General features: G+C 55.5%; 1 protein-coding gene across 7 annotated transcripts in view; it reads right to left on the reverse strand.

The window, feature by feature from the left end:
* Nucleotides 1–2,246: 2,246 nt before the first annotated feature.
* SHANK2 (SH3 and multiple ankyrin repeat domains 2) overlaps nucleotides 2,247–18,338 on the reverse strand; it is a 471,338-nt gene continuing 455,246 nt past the window's right edge. For 6 of the 7 annotated variants that reach the window (XM_073217285.1, XM_073217283.1, XM_073217284.1 and 3 more), the window contains 3 exons: nucleotides 17,982–18,002; nucleotides 14,269–16,669; nucleotides 2,247–6,147 (listed from right to left, as the gene is read on the reverse strand). In XM_073217285.1, the coding sequence (XP_073073386.1) occupies nucleotides 5,577–6,147; nucleotides 14,269–16,669; nucleotides 17,982–18,002 (2,993 nt within the window). In that variant the 3' untranslated portion in view covers nucleotides 2,247–5,576. The remainder of the gene's footprint in view (nucleotides 6,148–14,268; nucleotides 16,670–17,981; nucleotides 18,003–18,338) is intronic. The other variant, XM_037011439.2, reaches the window with a different exon arrangement.

Raw genomic sequence — 18,338 nt, forward strand, 5'->3', positions numbered from 1 at the left:
TCTGCATTTGTGGCCTGAAGTGAAAAGGTCTGGCTGTCCGGTTGACTTTGGCCTGGTGAATAGCCCTGATGGTAGTCTTATGAAGTCTTTGTAGCTCCTTGCTCCCTTGAGATGTGTGTCTAGCAGAGGAGCCCAGAGCCATGCTGACGGATGCAGCACATGGCTTTTGTCCTGCCCCTGGAAATAGCAGCGGCCTGCTTGCTGCGGGGTCCCAGGAAGACAGGCTGGCGCAGCTTTGGTCTGCAGAGCCATCCATCAGACTCCCCGTTGCTGTGACTCTCACAGTCCTCCAGGCGGGATGCAGCCTCCGACGCGCCCACTACGCCCCAGACTTGTCCTCTGAGATGACGGAGGCCTCTCAGAGCAGCTCCCATTCTCACATTTAACTCGCAGTGAGCAGAGCATAGCAGCGTGGAGATGGGGATTAGACTGTGTAATTCTTACATCGTTTCCTTTTAAAAGAAAAGCGGACCATGGATTGCCACTCCTAGGAAAATGAGAATAGTTCTTCTGTCAAGAGAGGCCCTAACCACTAAAAGAAATATTATTTTCAACCAAATGTGGACGCGATGGGTACTGCTGAGTTCGGTACCAATGAGCATCACCAGCCACAGCCCACGGGCGGGCGGCCTGAAGCCCAGGACTCCTGGTCCCGCTGCCACCTCTCTGTGCCATGGCAGTTTTCAGGCACAGTTCGTATTCTAACTAAATGACAATACTGCAAGTGATACAGTAGAGAGCACTTGTAATGGAAAAGTAATTGATGACACAATCTTATTTCAACTTTCTTTTTATTTTTTAACTCAAAGGACTGTGTATCTTCCACAGCCTTATGAGAAAGGCCCGAGTCACGCCTGGGTCTTCTCAACATTTCATTTCTTGAATCGTTTTTACTTTATGTTGTGCATTGATATGGGCTTCTCAGTTCAGAAAACAAGGCACTATAACTATTTATCAGCTACATTAATACATTGAAGTTCTATTTATCCTTTCATTAAATATACAGCATTTGATTACAATATCGTTTTACGCAGATCAGGTTCAAAACACCCAAGGCACACGCTTGATTTTTTTCCTTTTTTTTCTTTTCTGTATTTATTTGAAGGCTTATATTAAATTTTCAGACTTGCTATAAATAAAGAATTCCAGAATAGAAGCAATGGACAGTGATTGTAATTTTAAACATAAAACGGTAGAGGCCGTGAGATGTAGAGCCATGCTACAGGAACAATAAGGAAATAAAACCACTGACACAGTGTGGGTGAAAAATTGAAGCGATCAGATCTGAAGTCTGAGAAACAAGTTTGGAAGTCACCCGATTCCCCGCAAGGCACGGGCAGTCCTGTACGCGTGCAGCCACGGTGGCCCCCTGGCCAGTGGGATTGTCGCCTACTTGCATGTACAGAAAAGACAGTCCAGTTCACCGGTTATTAAAATGCCTCCAAATACAAGTAAAGGAAAAAGTCCTCCAATCGCTTTTTTTCTCTTAAGACAAACGGATACATTTATCAAGAACAGGTCTGGGAGGACCCATTGGCGGTGAGGCCGGGGGGCTTGAGAGGGGTAAACTACCAAAGCTGTGAGGATTAGAACTTTCTGTGAACAGAGAACCATAGTGGCTGCTGCTCAGGCGGAAAAGTGGCGGAACAGGAGAAACTGCTTGAGAACTAAAGACAAATCTTCCCTGGGGAGGTCAAAGAAGAGGGTCAGTGCTGAAGTTTAAAAATACGCTTCCCTACAACCCACGTCTCCCTGGCTCAGGTCTTTGCCAAAAAGACACAGCTCCTCACCCCAGGTGTCATGCATGCTTGCTCACCACACAGTTGGCTTTACGTCAGCCAGGGAGGCTGCCACTCTGCAGCCCCCATGGCCTAACGGCGGGAAGACGTCCGCTGGCAGGCAGGGATCCGAATCTGGCCGCCCTTCAGGCCACGCCTGCCTCCCTCCCCAGACAAGGGAAAGCAAGGCTTCAGCTGTGCAGTGGGAGCGGCGTTCACACATGCCCGCACTGACAGTTCCCACAGCTCCGCAATGCCACACGCGCTTCCGTCTATACATCAAAGAGCACTTAAGGAAATGGAACAGGGCGGATTAGCTCAGTGGGAGCATTTCTACTCGGTGATATTATCTGGTCACTTTCTCAGAGGTAAAGTGGCTGTGATGTTCAAATACCCTACATTATAGATTGCAAGTCTGGTCACTATTTGTTTGATTCAGTTTTCACTGTTTGCAGTCAGAACCACAACCTTAGTGCAATAGTATATTTATTTGTCTTTTTACAGTAGTTTTGGTTGCCATACAAGAGACTTAAGGATTGGGAGAAAGTGCAAATTACAGGAGCTTGTTTTTTGTTTTTAAATAAAGTCTAAAAAGAATAAAAGCACAATAGTAACAGCAACAGATAATGTGAACATGTGTTACACAAACTATAGTGTGAAACAATAGTTTCTAAAAACCAAAAAAATTTATTAATGGGAAAAATCAATATTTGTGGCCCACACACAAAAAGTCATTGCCAGATCACCTGGATAATACTTGCTTGTTCAATAATTCAAAAAAAAAATCACCATTTTATTAACTAAAATACTACAAATCACTTTGTGACATGTAGGGATCAGCAAATCAACAGTCACACTGAGTCATTTTTATATGAATTAACTTAAAATGCACAGACACCCTGAGAAGGTATCTGAGCAGGTATACAGAATTTACATCTTGAGTGATTTTGGTTTTGTGTACACAATATTACAGAAAGTAGGCATGTGAATGTGGTTTGTTTAAATTACAGTATGTAACAAAAGTTGATTTTAAAACCTGGAATAGTATTAACATGATCTTTATATGAGCAGTTTAACATTTGTTCCACCATTAAAGAGGTCATGGAATAGGGCCTGGTCCGACACGCCCCGAGTGGGAGAGCAGGGGGTGGAGCTGTGGATGAGAAACTATTGCTTTTCGGTGGCAAAACCATCAACTAAAGCTAGAGACTGATTCACCTCAGCGTTGTGCGTTCTGCGGCCAGTGCAGGTTCTGGCAGGTTCTGTGACTCTTCTACAGTAAGACAAGGTAAAAACGAATGATCGAACCAGCTCTTGTTTCCGTCGTCACCCTGTTTGCTCGTGGTTTGAAGGCTCTTTAAGAAGGGGAGGGGCAGCCAGCTCTTGCCACTGGCCGCCAACCTAAAGCCACTGGGGAGCGACTGGGGACAATGCCAGCCACTGCCTTCATGCCCATTCTGTGTAGCCTTTGGCCTGGCATGAGCACAGAGGTAACATCAATATAGGCAAAGGACACGGGCCATGGTGAGATCGTGTTTGACTGAACTTTGCAGTGTTGCCAAGTGGAAGACAAATACTGGCCAATCCACCATTTTTACATCTTAATATCAGGCAGCCTCACAGGCCACCTGTGGCATCCTGGCGTGACATTTCTCTAGACTAATATTCATCTCACGATGGAAAAATCAAAAGTATGTGCAGTAAAGTGCCTTAATACTCAATTGATTGCAAGTTGGATGGAATCATTCAAATACAACGATCAACCTGCAAAAGATTTTGGAATAGGAGAAGATCCAAAGCTCAGTTTCCAACTCAGGGGCATGTAGTTGGAGAAATTGTGTGCGTGTGTGTGTGTGAGATTTGGGAGAAACTGCTGCATTGTGAATTGTAACCACTTTTGAATAATTGTCCTTTGATGACAAAGTTCTAGCAAAGATAGAAAATGTAACACAGCGCTGCTGGTTCAGGTGCATCCAAATGAGGTCGATTTAAAAAGGTCATACTTTTATTATTGTTCCACAGAAATAGGATTATTAAATCACAAAATTTTTTCTTTAACTTTCTAGCACTGAAGTGGCACAAAGGCTGCCTAGTAGACCAGCCACTTTTTTTTCTTAAAATATTGTGCTTATAAACTATCTGTACAACTATTTAAACTTGCAGTAAAGAAATTTTAAATTGCTAATTTTTACGTATTCATTCTAGAGCTGTTCCAAACCTAATCAGACACTTGACTGTGAGCATAAAGAAAAAAAAGGGAAAAAAAATCATGTTTTTATAATTAGAGATGGGCTAGGCTAGTTCTGAAGTCATAATAAAGCCAAAAACCTGACGTTCGAGTTTCTTCCAAATGTGGGAGAATGTACTGGAAGCCTGGCTGTTTGGCGGCCCATGTGCGATCGGCAACCTCCCTTGGAAATCAGAGGTATTGTTACAGGGGCGGGAGCTCCAGGGAGCAGAATGGGGCTGGGCTCCTAAAGGCCTTGCCAGAGGCGGGACAGTGGCCAGTGGACCAGGAATCCCCCCCTGCCCCCCGCTCTTTCCTCCCTGCCTGCACCCTCCCTGCAGCCTCTGTGCCATCCATATGCCATACCCACTGGGCTCTCAAAAGTCTGTGTACTATTAAGACATGTTGGTGGGGTTCCTGGACACTCAGAGAGAAAGAGAAAACACCTCTATGTCCTGCCTTCCCTGGCCTTAGAGAGCAAAGGGGTGTCAGTAGAGACACCTACCCTTGGCCAGGCTCAGGACTGAGGTCACCATGCCCCACTCAGCTCTGGGCGAAGATACCACCCCCTGGCAGCAGCATGTGCCCACCAGTACCCGTGAGTCTGGCCCTCATGTCGAAGTGCATGCTCACCTGCTCTGATCTTTGCAGAATTCAACACCCTTTCAATTAAAAAAAATTCCCAAAGGCAGAGAACCCCTGTCTCAAATCCTGGAGAGATGCTCCGGCAGACAACTGCTCTTGGCCTCGAGAAGACTTTGGACCCAGCAGGAGCCGCATGCTGGCTGCGTCTTGCAGCTAGGTCTCCCCTCCTCCTTGGAATCGTGACTTTGTGCTTTGACTAACTCCATGTGACAGCTCTTTGGCCACTTTGGAATTACGCTAAGAGGTTTGCAGAAATAAAGCTGGGCAAAGCTGGGCACGATTCCACTCAAATGCCCCACCACTGCCGAGAACCTCATGGCCAGAGGGCCACAGATGCACGCCGCACGCAGAGATGGGGTCAATAATCTGCAGGAAGAAAAGCTGCTCTACCTTTGAGGCCCAAAAAGGGGCACTGGATGAACATGTCTGGGGGTGTCACCCTGCAAGCAAAGTGCAGGAAAGAAGGGAGCGAGTGAGCACTGAGGGGCTCCCGGGGGCCACAGGTGGGGGACAGGCCTCGTGCCACCCCCTGGAAAGCGGGAGGGAGGTCCCAGGAGGTATCTAGGTACGTCGGTGTCTGCCTGTGAGAGCAAGGATCCCGTGCTGGCCCGGCGGGAGTCTCTGGCAGAGGGCCCGCCCCGGTGAGGATGCCCATGTGCTGGGAGGCAAGCTGTGCATCTTTCTGTTAGAAAACCCCCTTCCCTCGTCCCCTGTTGAGAAGGCTCAGCCCGAGAAACCCACAGAGCTGGGGGGTTTGCAGGCCTTTGCATAGGCCCACCCTGAACACACTCGGCATTTCTTTGGGTACCAGGAGACAGACCCATGGAGTGGGTGGTGCTCACAGACCTTATGGCCATTCAGGTATTTCAGTATAAGCCCATCTCTACTTATAACAAGAAGTCTGTAAAGGGGAAGAGCAGCCGCCCTTATCTGTCCAGCAGCTGTTTGAGAGCCCTTTCTATGTTCATCCTGTGCCCGACCCGAGTCACCCCGAGGTCTATTAGGTCTTCCTTCTGAAGGTTTGGTAAGTGGCTGCCATCGATCTCATTGTCCATGAAGGTCTCTTTGTGTTCACCCAAGTTTAGACTTTCCAGCCAGTCCGCCACGTCTGGTTTAGTCCACAGGTGGACAGGCTTACTTGTAAAAGGCTTATTTGAGATTGGCTGTTGCAGTATCGAGGGGGAGGGCGACCTGCTGCGTCCTGCCGGGTTCAAGCCAAACAGGTCCCCGGGAGAGGGCTGGCTCGGGAGACTGAAGACGTCCGAGAGGGCGGGGGACGGAGGCGCCGCAGCAGCAGAGTGGGGGGCGGGCAAGATCTCTTTGTTCATCTCTGTCGGTGAGACCACGGGGCTCGGGACCCGCCTGGTTCCTGAGGTCCTGCTATCATAGTCTGGCGGCCGGCTCTGCAGGGTGATGGGCTGGGAGGTCCCCGGGCGGACAGTGAAGGTGACCGTCGTGCTCCGTGTACCTGAGACGGTGCTCACAACCTCTGGGTTTCTGAAACAGCAACAGCAGAGACACCATCACAAGCCAGGTCGCCACGTGGGTCATCAGGATGCCGGTAGCCAGGGGAGGGAGGGAGGCACGCAGACCACACCGGAGCGCCTGATGGCAGATGCGCCGGCCATGAGCGATGACCTGCCATGCAGGGTGGGATGGGGGAGGAGCAGGAGGCGGGGGGCGGGGGTCTGGGCAAAGCACACCACAGCACCCCACTCACCTGAGCACGGCAGGGCAGCTGGGCGAGTCTGCCTGCCGGGGGAGTAGAGGGGTGGCCAGCAGGCACTTCTAAGGGGCTACTCGAGGGCATGGTGACAGGGCCAGAACAGTCCTGTCCCTGGCGTCCCAGGTGGGATGTGGCTGAGGACATGATCAGCACGCCTGGAGGACAGGCAGCTTGAAGACAGCGAGAAGGGACCCTCCCTCTTCCTCGCCTGCCGGGCCTCAGCTCCTCTGCTTAAAAGGCCAGGTGCTGGGAAGGGCACCCAAAGGCGGGCTGCTGGACTAAGTGGGAAGCCCCATAGCCTCTCTGGGACACTTAGGGTTTGAAGAAGTCACCCCCAGACCCAGTGAGGAGTGGCTGGCCTGTGTTCAGACTGCACTGCTCCCCCAGAGTGGGGCTTGCTGCAGACACCCGGTGCTCACTGGTGTGGGGTGGCCCGTGTGCACGCAGGTGTCCCGAGGGCAGTGTAGCAGCTCACTGGGAGGATGTGTGATCCTCACCAAGCAGCAGGGACCTGAAAGGGGCCCCCTTCTCTTGGCGGCAGCCATGGAAGCCCGTCCTGCTCCCTGCCTTTAGGTTCAACCTTTCCTGGCCCGTGAGATGGCTGGACAACTCCCGAGGGGAGCAGACCACATCTTGGTGCCAGAACTCCCTAGTCTTCACGTGTGCCTGCGTGGAGATGGTCTCTTTATACCTGGCGCCCTTCCTGGTTTTGTCCAGGGCCCGCCGCAGGCTTGCCAGCCACGCACGGAGGACAGCCGCCCGTGGGCCCCGGTCCGTGTTCTCTGCTGTCTCCACACTGACGGCGTGTGCACCCACAGGGGAGGCAGCAGGAATGGGCGGGTCCCTTGCCTTTTGGGCCCCTCCTGGAAGGACCCATCCTACTGGGGGGTCCCCCCTCAGGATCTGGACTTGAGGTGTTCTGTTGGCATCGTGGCCCTGCCAAACACCAGCATAGGCACGCTTCAGGTTGTGAGCCTCCACGGCCCCACCACGTAGGACGGGCTCCTGCGCCTGCTATGTGGTGAGGTAGTCAGCTGCCCAGGTGCTGGCGCCGTAACGAGTGAATGTGGCCGGCCTGCAGTCTGCGTGAGGGGAATGAGCTGCACGTGGCCCAGTCTGCTGGCTCTCTGCTCTGCCACTCGGTTACTAGGCCCTGGTACATGCTGAGCACCTCGCTGTGCAAGTGGCTGCACACTTGCTATGCAGTCTCCCAGAGGGCCAGGCACCCCAGGTGGGACTTTGTACATACAGGAGAGCCTCTGGCAGGGGCTGGTGGTGTGCTGGTTACACCAGCCAGGAGAGGCAGCCCCAGGTGAGACTGAGGATGACTCCACTGCCAGGCTCCAGGGCTGCCTATGCAGGGGTGAGTGAGACAGCACCCTCTGGCATCTAGACTGGGTTCCTAAGAGGTGGGCTAAGGAGAAACCTTCCAATTCTGGTGCCCAAGTAGGATCAACAGCCCCACTGCAGTTCCCACATGGGCCACAGTGGAACGCCCTGCAAGGCGACCCGCTTCCTGGCGTGTCTGCTGCACAGCTGCAGGGCACCTGTTCTGGGGAAGGCTCATCTGTTCCACCTTGAAACATGGAAGGAAGATGCCCCAAATGAGGCCTGAGTGTGAAGCCGCTCTACTCTAGGTGATCTGAGTTGTTGATTAGGGCCGGGGGCCTTTGGAGGAGGAGCCTTTGTGAAGTGGGCAAACATCCCACAGGTGTACCTCTGGCCTGGGTGGGGTCTTGAGGGACTGCATGTGCCCTCTGTAAAGGTGGCTTGCTTGGTGGCTGTGCCCACGACCCTGCCTGTGAGCGGATGCTCTGGGCAGTGCAGCCGGGAGTGGCCTGGCTGTTCCCAGGGCTTCGTGAGGCTCAGGCGGGTCAGTCCCCCAAGTGACAGCAGCTGCCTTGCACCTGGGCCACTGGAACCAGGCGGGAGTCAGGGCCACCCTCTCTTTGGAAATACCCCAACTGCTCACAGGTGGGTAGGATTTTTTTCTAAAGGGATGCTCTGCAGGCAGCTGTGTTTGCTGTCAGAAGGCAAGAGAGGGCCCCACACATCAGTGGGCAGGAGGGAGAGACGGCACGCACACCACAGGCGAGGGGCGCTCCTGCAGGCAGCACTTACTTCTCTTCAGCACGACTCTCTTCTGTTAACACACATCGTGGGAGCAAATGAAAATGACAAGATGGGAGGGCTTGAGACAACACTGCAAAACCAATTAAAATGAAAAAAAGCAGCTGCTTTTGACAGGTGACCTGAAAGCGGTACAGACATTGGCCGAGGACCTATCCCTGTTGGCCCCTTCCATGCAGTCCCCATAACCACCCAGAACAGGGACTCAGCACAGCATCACTTCTTGTTCAGGACGGGCAGTTTGCAACCCTGCCGCCTTCGGCTTGGATGATGTGACTATAAAGAAAAAATACACCTGGGGAAAAGGTGTCGGAAAACAGGACATTCTCTCAAAGGCTTCTGAGCAGCAGCTCATTGCTAATCCCCTAACATGGCTTCCTTGAGCCCCTAGTCTTCTGCAGCTTAGGAAGAATGGACCAGCATCCCTGGGGGGGAAGCCTCGCCACCAGAATGTGTGCTCTGCTTGAGTTTGCCCTGTGAGACGGGAGCCTGGCAGCTAGGAACGGGCACTGGGTCTGGCCGCATGCTCGAGGCCTGCCCGTGCCCCTGCCTCAGGTCAACGGGAAAACAGCAGCCAGGGGGTGGGTAGCAGGGTGAAGGCCTGTGCTGGCCCCCCCTCCTGCTCGGCTGGTTTACTCTCAGCTCATCACACTGACATCATTCACGGGACCCTCCTGGGTGCAAGATCATTATGTTGCTAAGCAACCACTGGGTCCCCGGGTGGAACACATGGGAATCTGGTGACCTGATTTAGAACACAGACACACACACACACACACACGCACACACACCTTCTCTTGGATTATCACCCTCTGTCCTGCCTTTTATATCAAATCCATGTGGAAACAGAAAACAAAATTTGGGAGTTAGCTCACACACTCAGAAGTGTGCTGTTATTTCATCAGTCAGCAAACACCTGGGTGGGAGAGAGAAGTGTTCAAGTGGCTTTCTCATTGTGTTTATAGATTCAGTAACTGGACATGAGCCAGAGGCTGCTCACTGGTCTTCTGGCACCAGACTGCACATGCCCACCGGACCTCTGCACTTCTGTCCCCACAGGCTTTGTGTGACAAGCCATCCCCTGCATGTCAAAGTGCCCTTCTGTCCAACTGCTCTCCTAGTTGCTCTGTCTGCATATCTGCATAGGTGGGGCACCAAGCAGTTACCACATCTGCCAAGGCCGACCACTGGCAGAGTCAGCGCCTCTGGCCTGCTCTGCACCCAGGCATCATCACAATTGAGAGCTTGTCCCCAATCAGGAAGCTAGTGCCTGGGCTGGGCTACGGTGCTGGAATTGGGGGCACAGGTGGGTGCCAGTCCACCAGGAAGCCAGGTCCTCCTGCTGCAATGGTCACACCAAGTGTGGAGGACGGTGCCCACTTTTCCAGGAGAAGTATTCACCCCCATATTGGCCGAGTGCTCCAAATGCCCCATCTGGGAGGCGAGGGTATAGGCACGGGATTTGCAGCCGGGCAGCCAGCTTGACTGGCCCCTCCAGTCCCATCCACAGCAGGACGCTCCGACAGCGAGGGGCACACTCCCCTCTGCTTGGCATTCACATGGCACCCCACCTTTCCATGCACATCACTCAGCATTTCAGTTGGTGCATGAAATGACATGGCCACCCCGACAGCACCGAGGTTTGGGAACACCATTACGTGGCTTCTGCTACGGAGTCACTTCAGAAGTCTGTGCTCTGGGATCAGCTGGGCAGAGATGATTTTTTACCAACCCAAACTGATTCACTGAAAACCAAAAGGCCCTCAGGACAACGTGCAGAGAGCTGGCGAAGAGCAGGAGACGCCGGTGGGCGAAGCGAGCAGGGCAAGGGCCTTGGGCAGCCCGAGGCCGGAGCCCTCATCTCCAGGCAGCCCGAGCCCCCCACGGACCTCTGGCCCCTGGGGTGAACCTCCCACCCCAAGGTGCCAAGTCTTCTGGACAGAAGCAGAGGACTTACACTCACTGTTCTGTTCTTCCGACAGAGAGACAGTGAGCTGCTGGGCCTCCCTGAGTCCCCTTGTGGCCCGACTGGCTGACCAGCTGCTGACCATCTTAATGACATGAGAGTCAGGCTGTACCTGCCTTTGCTTAGGCCTCCTGGGGCCGCTGTCACTCAGGACGCAGGCCCAAGACCCCCCAGCATCCCCTACTGGGCACAGCTTCCCGGAAAGCCCTGCCCAGCCGGCCTTTGCACTCGCCGCCCCTGGTGCCTGGGACGCCCGGCACCAGGTTTTCCGCAGGCCTGGCTCTTGTATTCCACCTTCCCGCAGAGGTCACTCCAACCTGTGAGCACCTTCGCTCCTCCGCAGCCTTACGCGTTTGTGTCGTGTGCGGCTTACTGTCCATTCCCTGCCCCAGAATGCAGCTCGCAGGGTAGACACCATCAGCGTCTTCTTGCTCGGGGGTAAGCCTGGGGCTCCGTATGGTGCCTGGCACACAAGAGGTAATGACTGTGCCGAGTGGTTGACGGCTACGCCTGCTGCCCAGCGCCCGGGGGCCCAGGCCCCCTTGACTGTGTACCCCTTCTGTTACTCTCTGTCCTCAGGTCCAGCATGGGGTTCCCACAGAGCAGCCACTCCAGACTGGGCTATGGCTCCAGGCCTATGGGCTGAGGGGCCCACTGGCTCCCCAGCCTGGCACCCAGAGGCTCAGGCAACACCAAGCATTCCAAAGCGGGGGGAGCCCCACTCCCACGATGCCTCCAGCACTGTGCGGCTCGCGTCTGGGGTCACCAAGGGGGTGCGGGTGAGGACACACCTGCCCCTGCCGCCAGTGCTGCTGCGCACCCAGATGTGACCGTCACCTGCTCTGAGTGTCCTGGGGAGGGGCTGGGCCTGTGGCGTGTGCCTGCAGGTGGGGAGCCTGGGGCTTCGCTTCTGCTGAGGGGGAGAACCAGCCGGCTTGCCACGAGATGCCCGGTCCTCTCACACCATGGCCTCTGCTGTGATCTAGTTGACACTTTCTTCAAAGATGGGACTGCTTCCTGGAAAACCAGGCCTGGCCACCAAAGGTGCAGCTCTCCCAGAGCTCACCATGGACCCCTGCTCGGTGGTCAGAACTTGTTTCTGTGCAAATGAGCTCCATGCACCACCATGGCTGACTTTCACTTCTAGAAAAGCTCATTTCTTTACCCTCAGCCAGAACGCCCGGCATCCACCTTGGGCCTCATCTAGCCCAGGGCCACACACAGCTCCTTGTGTTTAGGTGCAGGCAGACACCCCGGCAGCGAGTCCGGTGGAGAGCTCTGTGGCCTCATCAAACCTCCGAATATGCATACACCTAGCCTCCTGCGGAGGCAAGACTCAGCAAAGGAGATGCTGGCTGGGGACATGTCTGTGTGAGAGAGGGACCTGGAGTGGAGCGCAGCCATGCAGGAGGCCAAGCCGTGTCACACCTGTCACTGTCACCCTGATTGCTCCTTGCCTGGATACCCCGTGGCTGCAGCTCCAGCCCACTGGGGGCTTTGCCTGGCGAGAGGATGTGAAATCCAAACAGCCATGGGAGCCACTGAGTGCCCGAGTCGGGGGCCTTCCTCCTTGTCCTTGGGCCTAGCGTCCTACTCCTGTCCAGCGCAGTGTAGCCCTTGGCTGTGAGCACGCAGCAGGTACAGCCTCAGGGTGGCAGTGCTGGTGCCTGCCTGGCGACCAACCTTACAATTACCAGCCACTGGGGACTGGGCGGGGCTCTGAAGATAGCCCTGCTCTCAGTGGGCTTGGCCTACTGCTGCTAAATTAGGCAGCTGCCCCTTCCCTCCAGGCTAACCCCTAGTTCTGGCCAGAGGTCAGGAGCTGAACGAGGTAGCTCCCTGGGCTGAGGTCTGGGTCCGGGCCTCCCAGCCGAGGGCCCCACCTCCCTGCTCTCAGTTCACTCACTGGCATTTGGTGTTTAGTGGATGTCGGCTAATGTTCTTATTGTGAGTCGAGTTATAAATAACAGAACAGACTGGAGGTGGCTGTTCTGGGCAACTGAGCATCAGTTGGAGGTGGTCCTGTAGCTGCTCCCAGGAAATCCAGCAGGATTCTATCAGGTGCATCTGCTCTGAGGCCCTTCCCACCTAGAGAAACGGGCCAGGGAAACCCTGGCGACACTGTCAACTCAGAGACCCACTCTCGGACGAGCCCTTAGGAGCTCACCCAGTTGGGAAAGGGCCCTGGATGAGGCCCCCAGGCCTGCTGCTAGCAGAGGCTCGCTCCAGCCGCTGCGCTGGCCTGCGCAGCCCCAGGGTCACCCCCACAGCATCCTCTGTGCTCAGGTGGTGCAAACGGGGGTAGAGGGACTGCTAGTCTGGCACCTTAGCCTGAGTCTTGGTGCCGCCTTCTGGCTGCACGTGCGGATGAGCCCCCATTTCTCCTGAAAATGGGTATAATTAGTACCTGCTCTTCTGCTCCCCTGCTGTCATAAAGGTTACTCACCCCTGTGAAAGCACGTGCAAAATGTGAAACACTAAGGTAAAGCATCTTAATTGTACTTTGGCATAATGTAGAAATGAAAAAACTGCATTATTATGTAAAGGGAATAGGGCCAAACTGGCTACTTTCTATGATTTCTTGAGACTCTCAAATACATGCTATTTGTAGGCATGTGTGTACATACGTCCACCAGAAACTGGAATCTGTAAAGACTTCACCTGCAGGTGCAGCTGGACTGTCACAGTTACAGAGGGCTCCCTACTCAAAGACAGTGGCGTCGGCATGTCTCTCTACCAGAACTGGCCAACCCGCACTTCTCGGGACAGTAGGAGCCATGCAAGTAATTGGTCTCCATCAACAGTGAAAGATCACTAGGGGAACTGTGGCTCTCAGCCCCGCACCTCAAGATCCAACCGTAGTGTGGTGTCGCTGATTGATGTGCTTAGAGGTCTGAACTAGACGCCAGCCCAGCCGGAGAAGGGAGAAAGGCTTGGTGAAAATGATGAAGCCTGAGAGCAGACATCACAGGGGACACAGAGCAACACTGCGGGGCCGCAGGGGAATGGCAGACCATGCGCGTCACGGGACGAAGACTGAGGAGCCGATGGGCTCCGGTGAGAATTCTCCAGAAGCTACAGACAGCCCGCTGGGGGCTGCTCTGGGCACGGTGTGCCTGGGCACAGCCTTCCAGCTTGGTCTAGAAATGACCCCTCATGTTCTATCCCCAGTTCCTTGGGCAGTAGCTTAGACTCAGTGTGATACTGTGAATGGCCAGCCTGGGGAAATCAGACACTGTCTTCCGTGCTGCCTGCCTCTGGGATAGGAGGGCCTGCAGGGGAGTGCATTTCATACTGAACTTGCTTGTGAAGCAACCAGACTGATGGGAGGAAGGGAGAAGGGCCCCACGCACACGTACACCTGTGCACGCTGCCTGCCACTCACACCCCTCAGCCGGCATGGCTACCAGCTTGGTGGAGCTTGGCTTTGGCCTCTGTGTGGCTATAGAAGGGATTTTTAGGTGGTTCCAGCAAAGATTTGGAGGACATGGAATGAGAGGACAGAGCCCCTCTTTGGAGGCCAGGTGGGGATGGCATTGTGCAGCTGCATTTTGTGACAAGTCCACGTGGAGGTGCCACGTCCTGCTGGGATGGATGTGATCTTTGCTGTACCGGAGTCCAGGAGATTGAGAAAAACAAGTGCTACGAGTGTGTAACAGACGTGGCAAACACAGGCCCCCTCTTCATGTCCACTCGGGTTGCTCCCCAGGGGCATTTCCTGGTCAGCACAGACTGGACGACCCAGAGGAAAGCCCGGCATGGAGCAGTCTGTGTCTAAGCCAACTTCAGGACTTACCTTGGGGTGAGGCTGGCAGGCTTGGTTCCCATGGGCGCATCCAATCCTTCCCCTGGCTTTGCCGATTTCTCTCGGTTCATTTGCTGCAGGATTGAGTTTAATTCGCTAATCACGTTTGCCTTTGGGCCTGAGAGAATCGGGCTTTTGACCTCCGGGATGTCACCCCACAACTTGGAGGTCCTTGGCTGAGTAACCTTTGTCCCTTGCTGGGCACTGTCCGGCGGCGGTGGGGGTGCTGGCGGGGGGATGACAAAGCCCTGCACGCCCTCCTCCACTAGCGTGTCTTGATAAAGTGCATTGCTTTTATGAATGATGGGCTTCATTTTTGGCTTGGGAGGTACTGGGGGCTTGTCCGCCGTGAATGCTTGCCCGTCTGCATAGACTGTGCAGGTGTCCACGCCCTCCCCGCCCTCTGAGGACAGGGTGGAGATGCTGGACACAGTGGAGACGGTGCTGGTCGTCTCGAGATGGTGGTCACTGCTGCTTCGGCTGTCCACCTCCTCGATCCCAGAGTCCGTGACAGTGTCAAAGCTTTCAGGGGGTGGCAGGAAGGAGGCAGGCAGACAGTTAGAAAGACCAGTTGGCTTCTTACCGTCCACAGAGTCGGTAGGTTGGCTGGGGTTCAGTGTGGGGGACTGGGGGGCATCGTTTTTTTTCTGCTTGACCAATTCTGAGAGAGCGGGGACAGAAGCCACACGGTCGTCGGGGATATCAAAACTGTTTGCAAATTCCAAGGGAGGGGGCAATGGCTCTGTGAAGATAAAATCCTCGTCCAGATCCACGGATGCCAGAGGGGGAGGAGGGATGCGGAATGGCAGAATCACCGCCTCCTCCACGGAGCCCGCTGCCGTGATGGTCCTGCCGGGCGCGGGGGCAGCGGGCTCGAGGCCGGCGGAGGTCGGTAAAGCACCTTCGGTTTCAGGAACACCTCCTGGCACCTCCGACAGTGCGTCGTCTGGCTTTGTTTCCTCATCCTCTTTCTCGTCCTCTTCCTCCAGGAAGTCGTCCGGCTTGGCAGCGCCCACAGTGTGAACCATGAGCAGGCCGGCCGACTTCTGCTGGGACGTGTCCATGATGCGGATCAGCATGTTCTTCTTGTCGTCACCCTTCCGGTCCCTGCCCAGGTCCGCCTCGTACTTGTTCTCGGTTTCCTGCCGCCGCAGGGGACCCCGCGTGTTCTGCCTGGTGACCAGAGGGAAGCCTGCTTCCCCGCTAGGCCGCATTTTGGTATCGATGTAGAGGGGTTTGTTGAGGTCGGCCTTCGGGGCTTCCCCCTTGGGCCCCTGCTGGGACTCCTTCATGGCTCGGTCCCTAGCGGAGAGCGCCAGGGCCAGTGGGGAGCTGGGGTCCAGCAGCCGCCCTGTGAGCGGGTGGACGTAATTCTCAGGGCTGGCCACGTTGCTGCTCTTGGGGAGCCCCATCATGCTCCCCTCAGGCCCCTTGGCTTTGGGTGTGGAATTCAGTGGCCTGCCGGCCTCACCCTGAGCTATCGCCTCACCAACAGCCACAAAATGGTTCTCGGGCTCCATGGGCGCTACCCCCGACGTGGGTGACAGTGGCTCTGCGCCGTTCTCCTCGCCGAACCCGTCATCCTCGGGGAACGTGGAGGGCTGCATCCGGGAGGCGGGTGGCCCCAGGCCCACGTCCTCGTCCCCCAGGTCCGTGGAGAGGAAGGCTGGGGAGTTCCTCCTGGCTTCCAGCCGCTTCTCCCGGTCACGGACGGCCCCGGCAATGGCCGCCGCGAAGGGGCTGCTGGCAGTCCGGCTGTCGTCGGGCCTCAGCTGGCCAGGCTGCTCTGAGGCCTGGGGGTCGATCTCCACGCTGCTGCCCTGGCTGCTCTTCCCGCTGCTGCTGGTGGAGGGCTCCTTGACGATGATGGTGGGGATGGGGATGGAGCATGTCTTCTCAGGGCTGTCCTCCACGTTGGACTGCTTCACCAGCATGCCCTTCCGCCTAGCCGGTTTGGCCGGCACGTACACGGCCTTGCTCGCGATCTTCCCCACCTCCGAGTATGGGTTTTCGGGCATCTGGCCCCTCTTGCTGCGGAAGTTAGCCTGGGCAGCGGCATTGCGGCTGTAGAGGTCCTCGGAGTCCAGGGAGTAGCGGTCCAGCTCTCTCCTGTAGTACATCCCCTTCTCCCTCAGCACGGTGGCGACCGTGTCCGAACGGGCTGCCGGGGACACCTTGGCAGAGTTCTGACTGAATGCGGGCTTGATCGTCCCATAGACCCTTGGGGTTGGGGACTTGGGGCAGTTGTAGGCAGTGGGGGAAGGCGGGGGTGGAGACGGGGGCACCGACTGTGGTGGTGGGGGGATGTCCTCAGAGGTGTCTGGCATGGACAGGCTCCTGGTGAACTTCAGCATCGGGGGGGCCAGAAACTGCCGCTCTTCCTCCGTTATTCCTGCAAGGAGGAGACACGCTTAGTTTCACGTCGCAGGGACAAACACCCCACTAAGCGCCTAGGACTGTCATATGCTATGCATGCAAACTCAGAGAATCATGTCGCACACTTGGTCACAGAACACAGTGCAAGCTGCAATGCCAAGAGGCTACGTGGCCTGCTCTGAGCCAAAAAAAAAAAAGGAAAAAAAGGAAAGAAAAGGGACGAGAAAGGCATGGGATGCAGAGTGCGTGCTGTTGAGATGTCCTGCTCGCGGCCTCAGGGCGCCGGGTGCGAGGGCCCCATGCTGGGCGCCTGACCTCAGGGCTGTGTGTGCATGTATGTGAATGCGTGTTGGGGGCGGAGGCTGTGTGCGTCAGGGGGCACCCATCCTTTTAGGCTTGGCCAGGGGCGCCCTGGGGTAACATGCAGTGCCAGTGTCGGGCGGGTGTGCCCTGCCGGAGGTGCAGGGAGGCCTGCTGCTCACTCATGGCCGTGTGTGTGCGGACCCTGGTACGGGAACCTGTTTCCCTGCCTGACTTCTCTGGGCCGCCCGAGGGCCTGGAGATAGTGCACTCCCTGGGCCTCTGGCCAGCTGTGAGGCGGCCAGTTTGACTCTGCTGCACGCTCGGGAGGGGCGGGAGCCCAAAGCCCTTTTTAACCCAGCCCCCAGCCCATACCAGGGGCAGATCCTGAGCAAACTCCGGGTCCTCCCAGAAGCTCTAGAACTGGTGGTCCCACTAAGACTGGCCAGGCTGATTGAAGGGTTCCATGGTGCATTGCACTCATGGTGAGCCAGGTCCGGGGTGGGCGGACTGGGCACGTGGCTGGTGGATGTGAGGCTGTGCTGCGTGGGGGGCCCTTAGAGGGGGTTGGCAGCTGTGTGTCAGCCCTGGCAGCCTGTGCGTGTCTACACACTCTTTTGCTGGTAATCCAAGATATAAAATGTCAACAGAATGCACTCTAGGTGAGAAGCAGGACAGAGAGACACCGACCGACATGGAGTGGTAACTCATACGGGAGCATGCAGGTTTTTCACAGGTAACAAAATGAGTTACTTCACAAACCAAAAAAACCCTAGGACAAACTACAACAACATATTCCAGTGAACGTTTCCATTCGATAAGGGTATTCGAAATTTAACATACTCCTTCTGGGAGGGGGGCTTTTGTTATCCAAAGGATGGGTTGCTAGATGGCCTTCTTCATTGGCCATTTGCTATGCGCTGGGCACCCGGCAAATGCATCCCAAGGAGTAATAGTTTAAGAATACACCTTATAGAGTAAACGGGGTCACATTCAGTCACAGAGTCCAAGCCATAAGGTCCACTAACCTGATAGAAAGATTCTGCTGTCTGACAGGAGGGAATCAACTGTTATTATGCAGTTACAGAGCCAGTGACAGAACGCGGCGCATGTGCTGCTCTGCAGGCCGAGCCCCCAGGGAGGCCGGTCAGGGACGGTGGACACACCCTCCCTCGTCACTCAGGGTCCAGTCGCTGCCTATCATGACCCGTCCGGAACCCCTGACAGTGGGCTGCCGCACGCTCATCCCTTCGCAGGCATGGGCCCGCCAGTGTCCGGCAGTGTCCTGGCCTCTTGGGGACTCCATACCATAAAGGCAGTGTGGGGTTACCCCAGGGGGACTGACTGTCTGGCAGGGTCATGTGCACCTGGCCTGGAACAGAGAC

Source organism: Manis javanica, chromosome 11 (genome assembly GCF_040802235.1).
Source record: "Manis javanica isolate MJ-LG chromosome 11, MJ_LKY, whole genome shotgun sequence".
Lineage (NCBI taxonomy): Eukaryota > Metazoa > Chordata > Mammalia > Pholidota > Manidae > Manis > Manis javanica.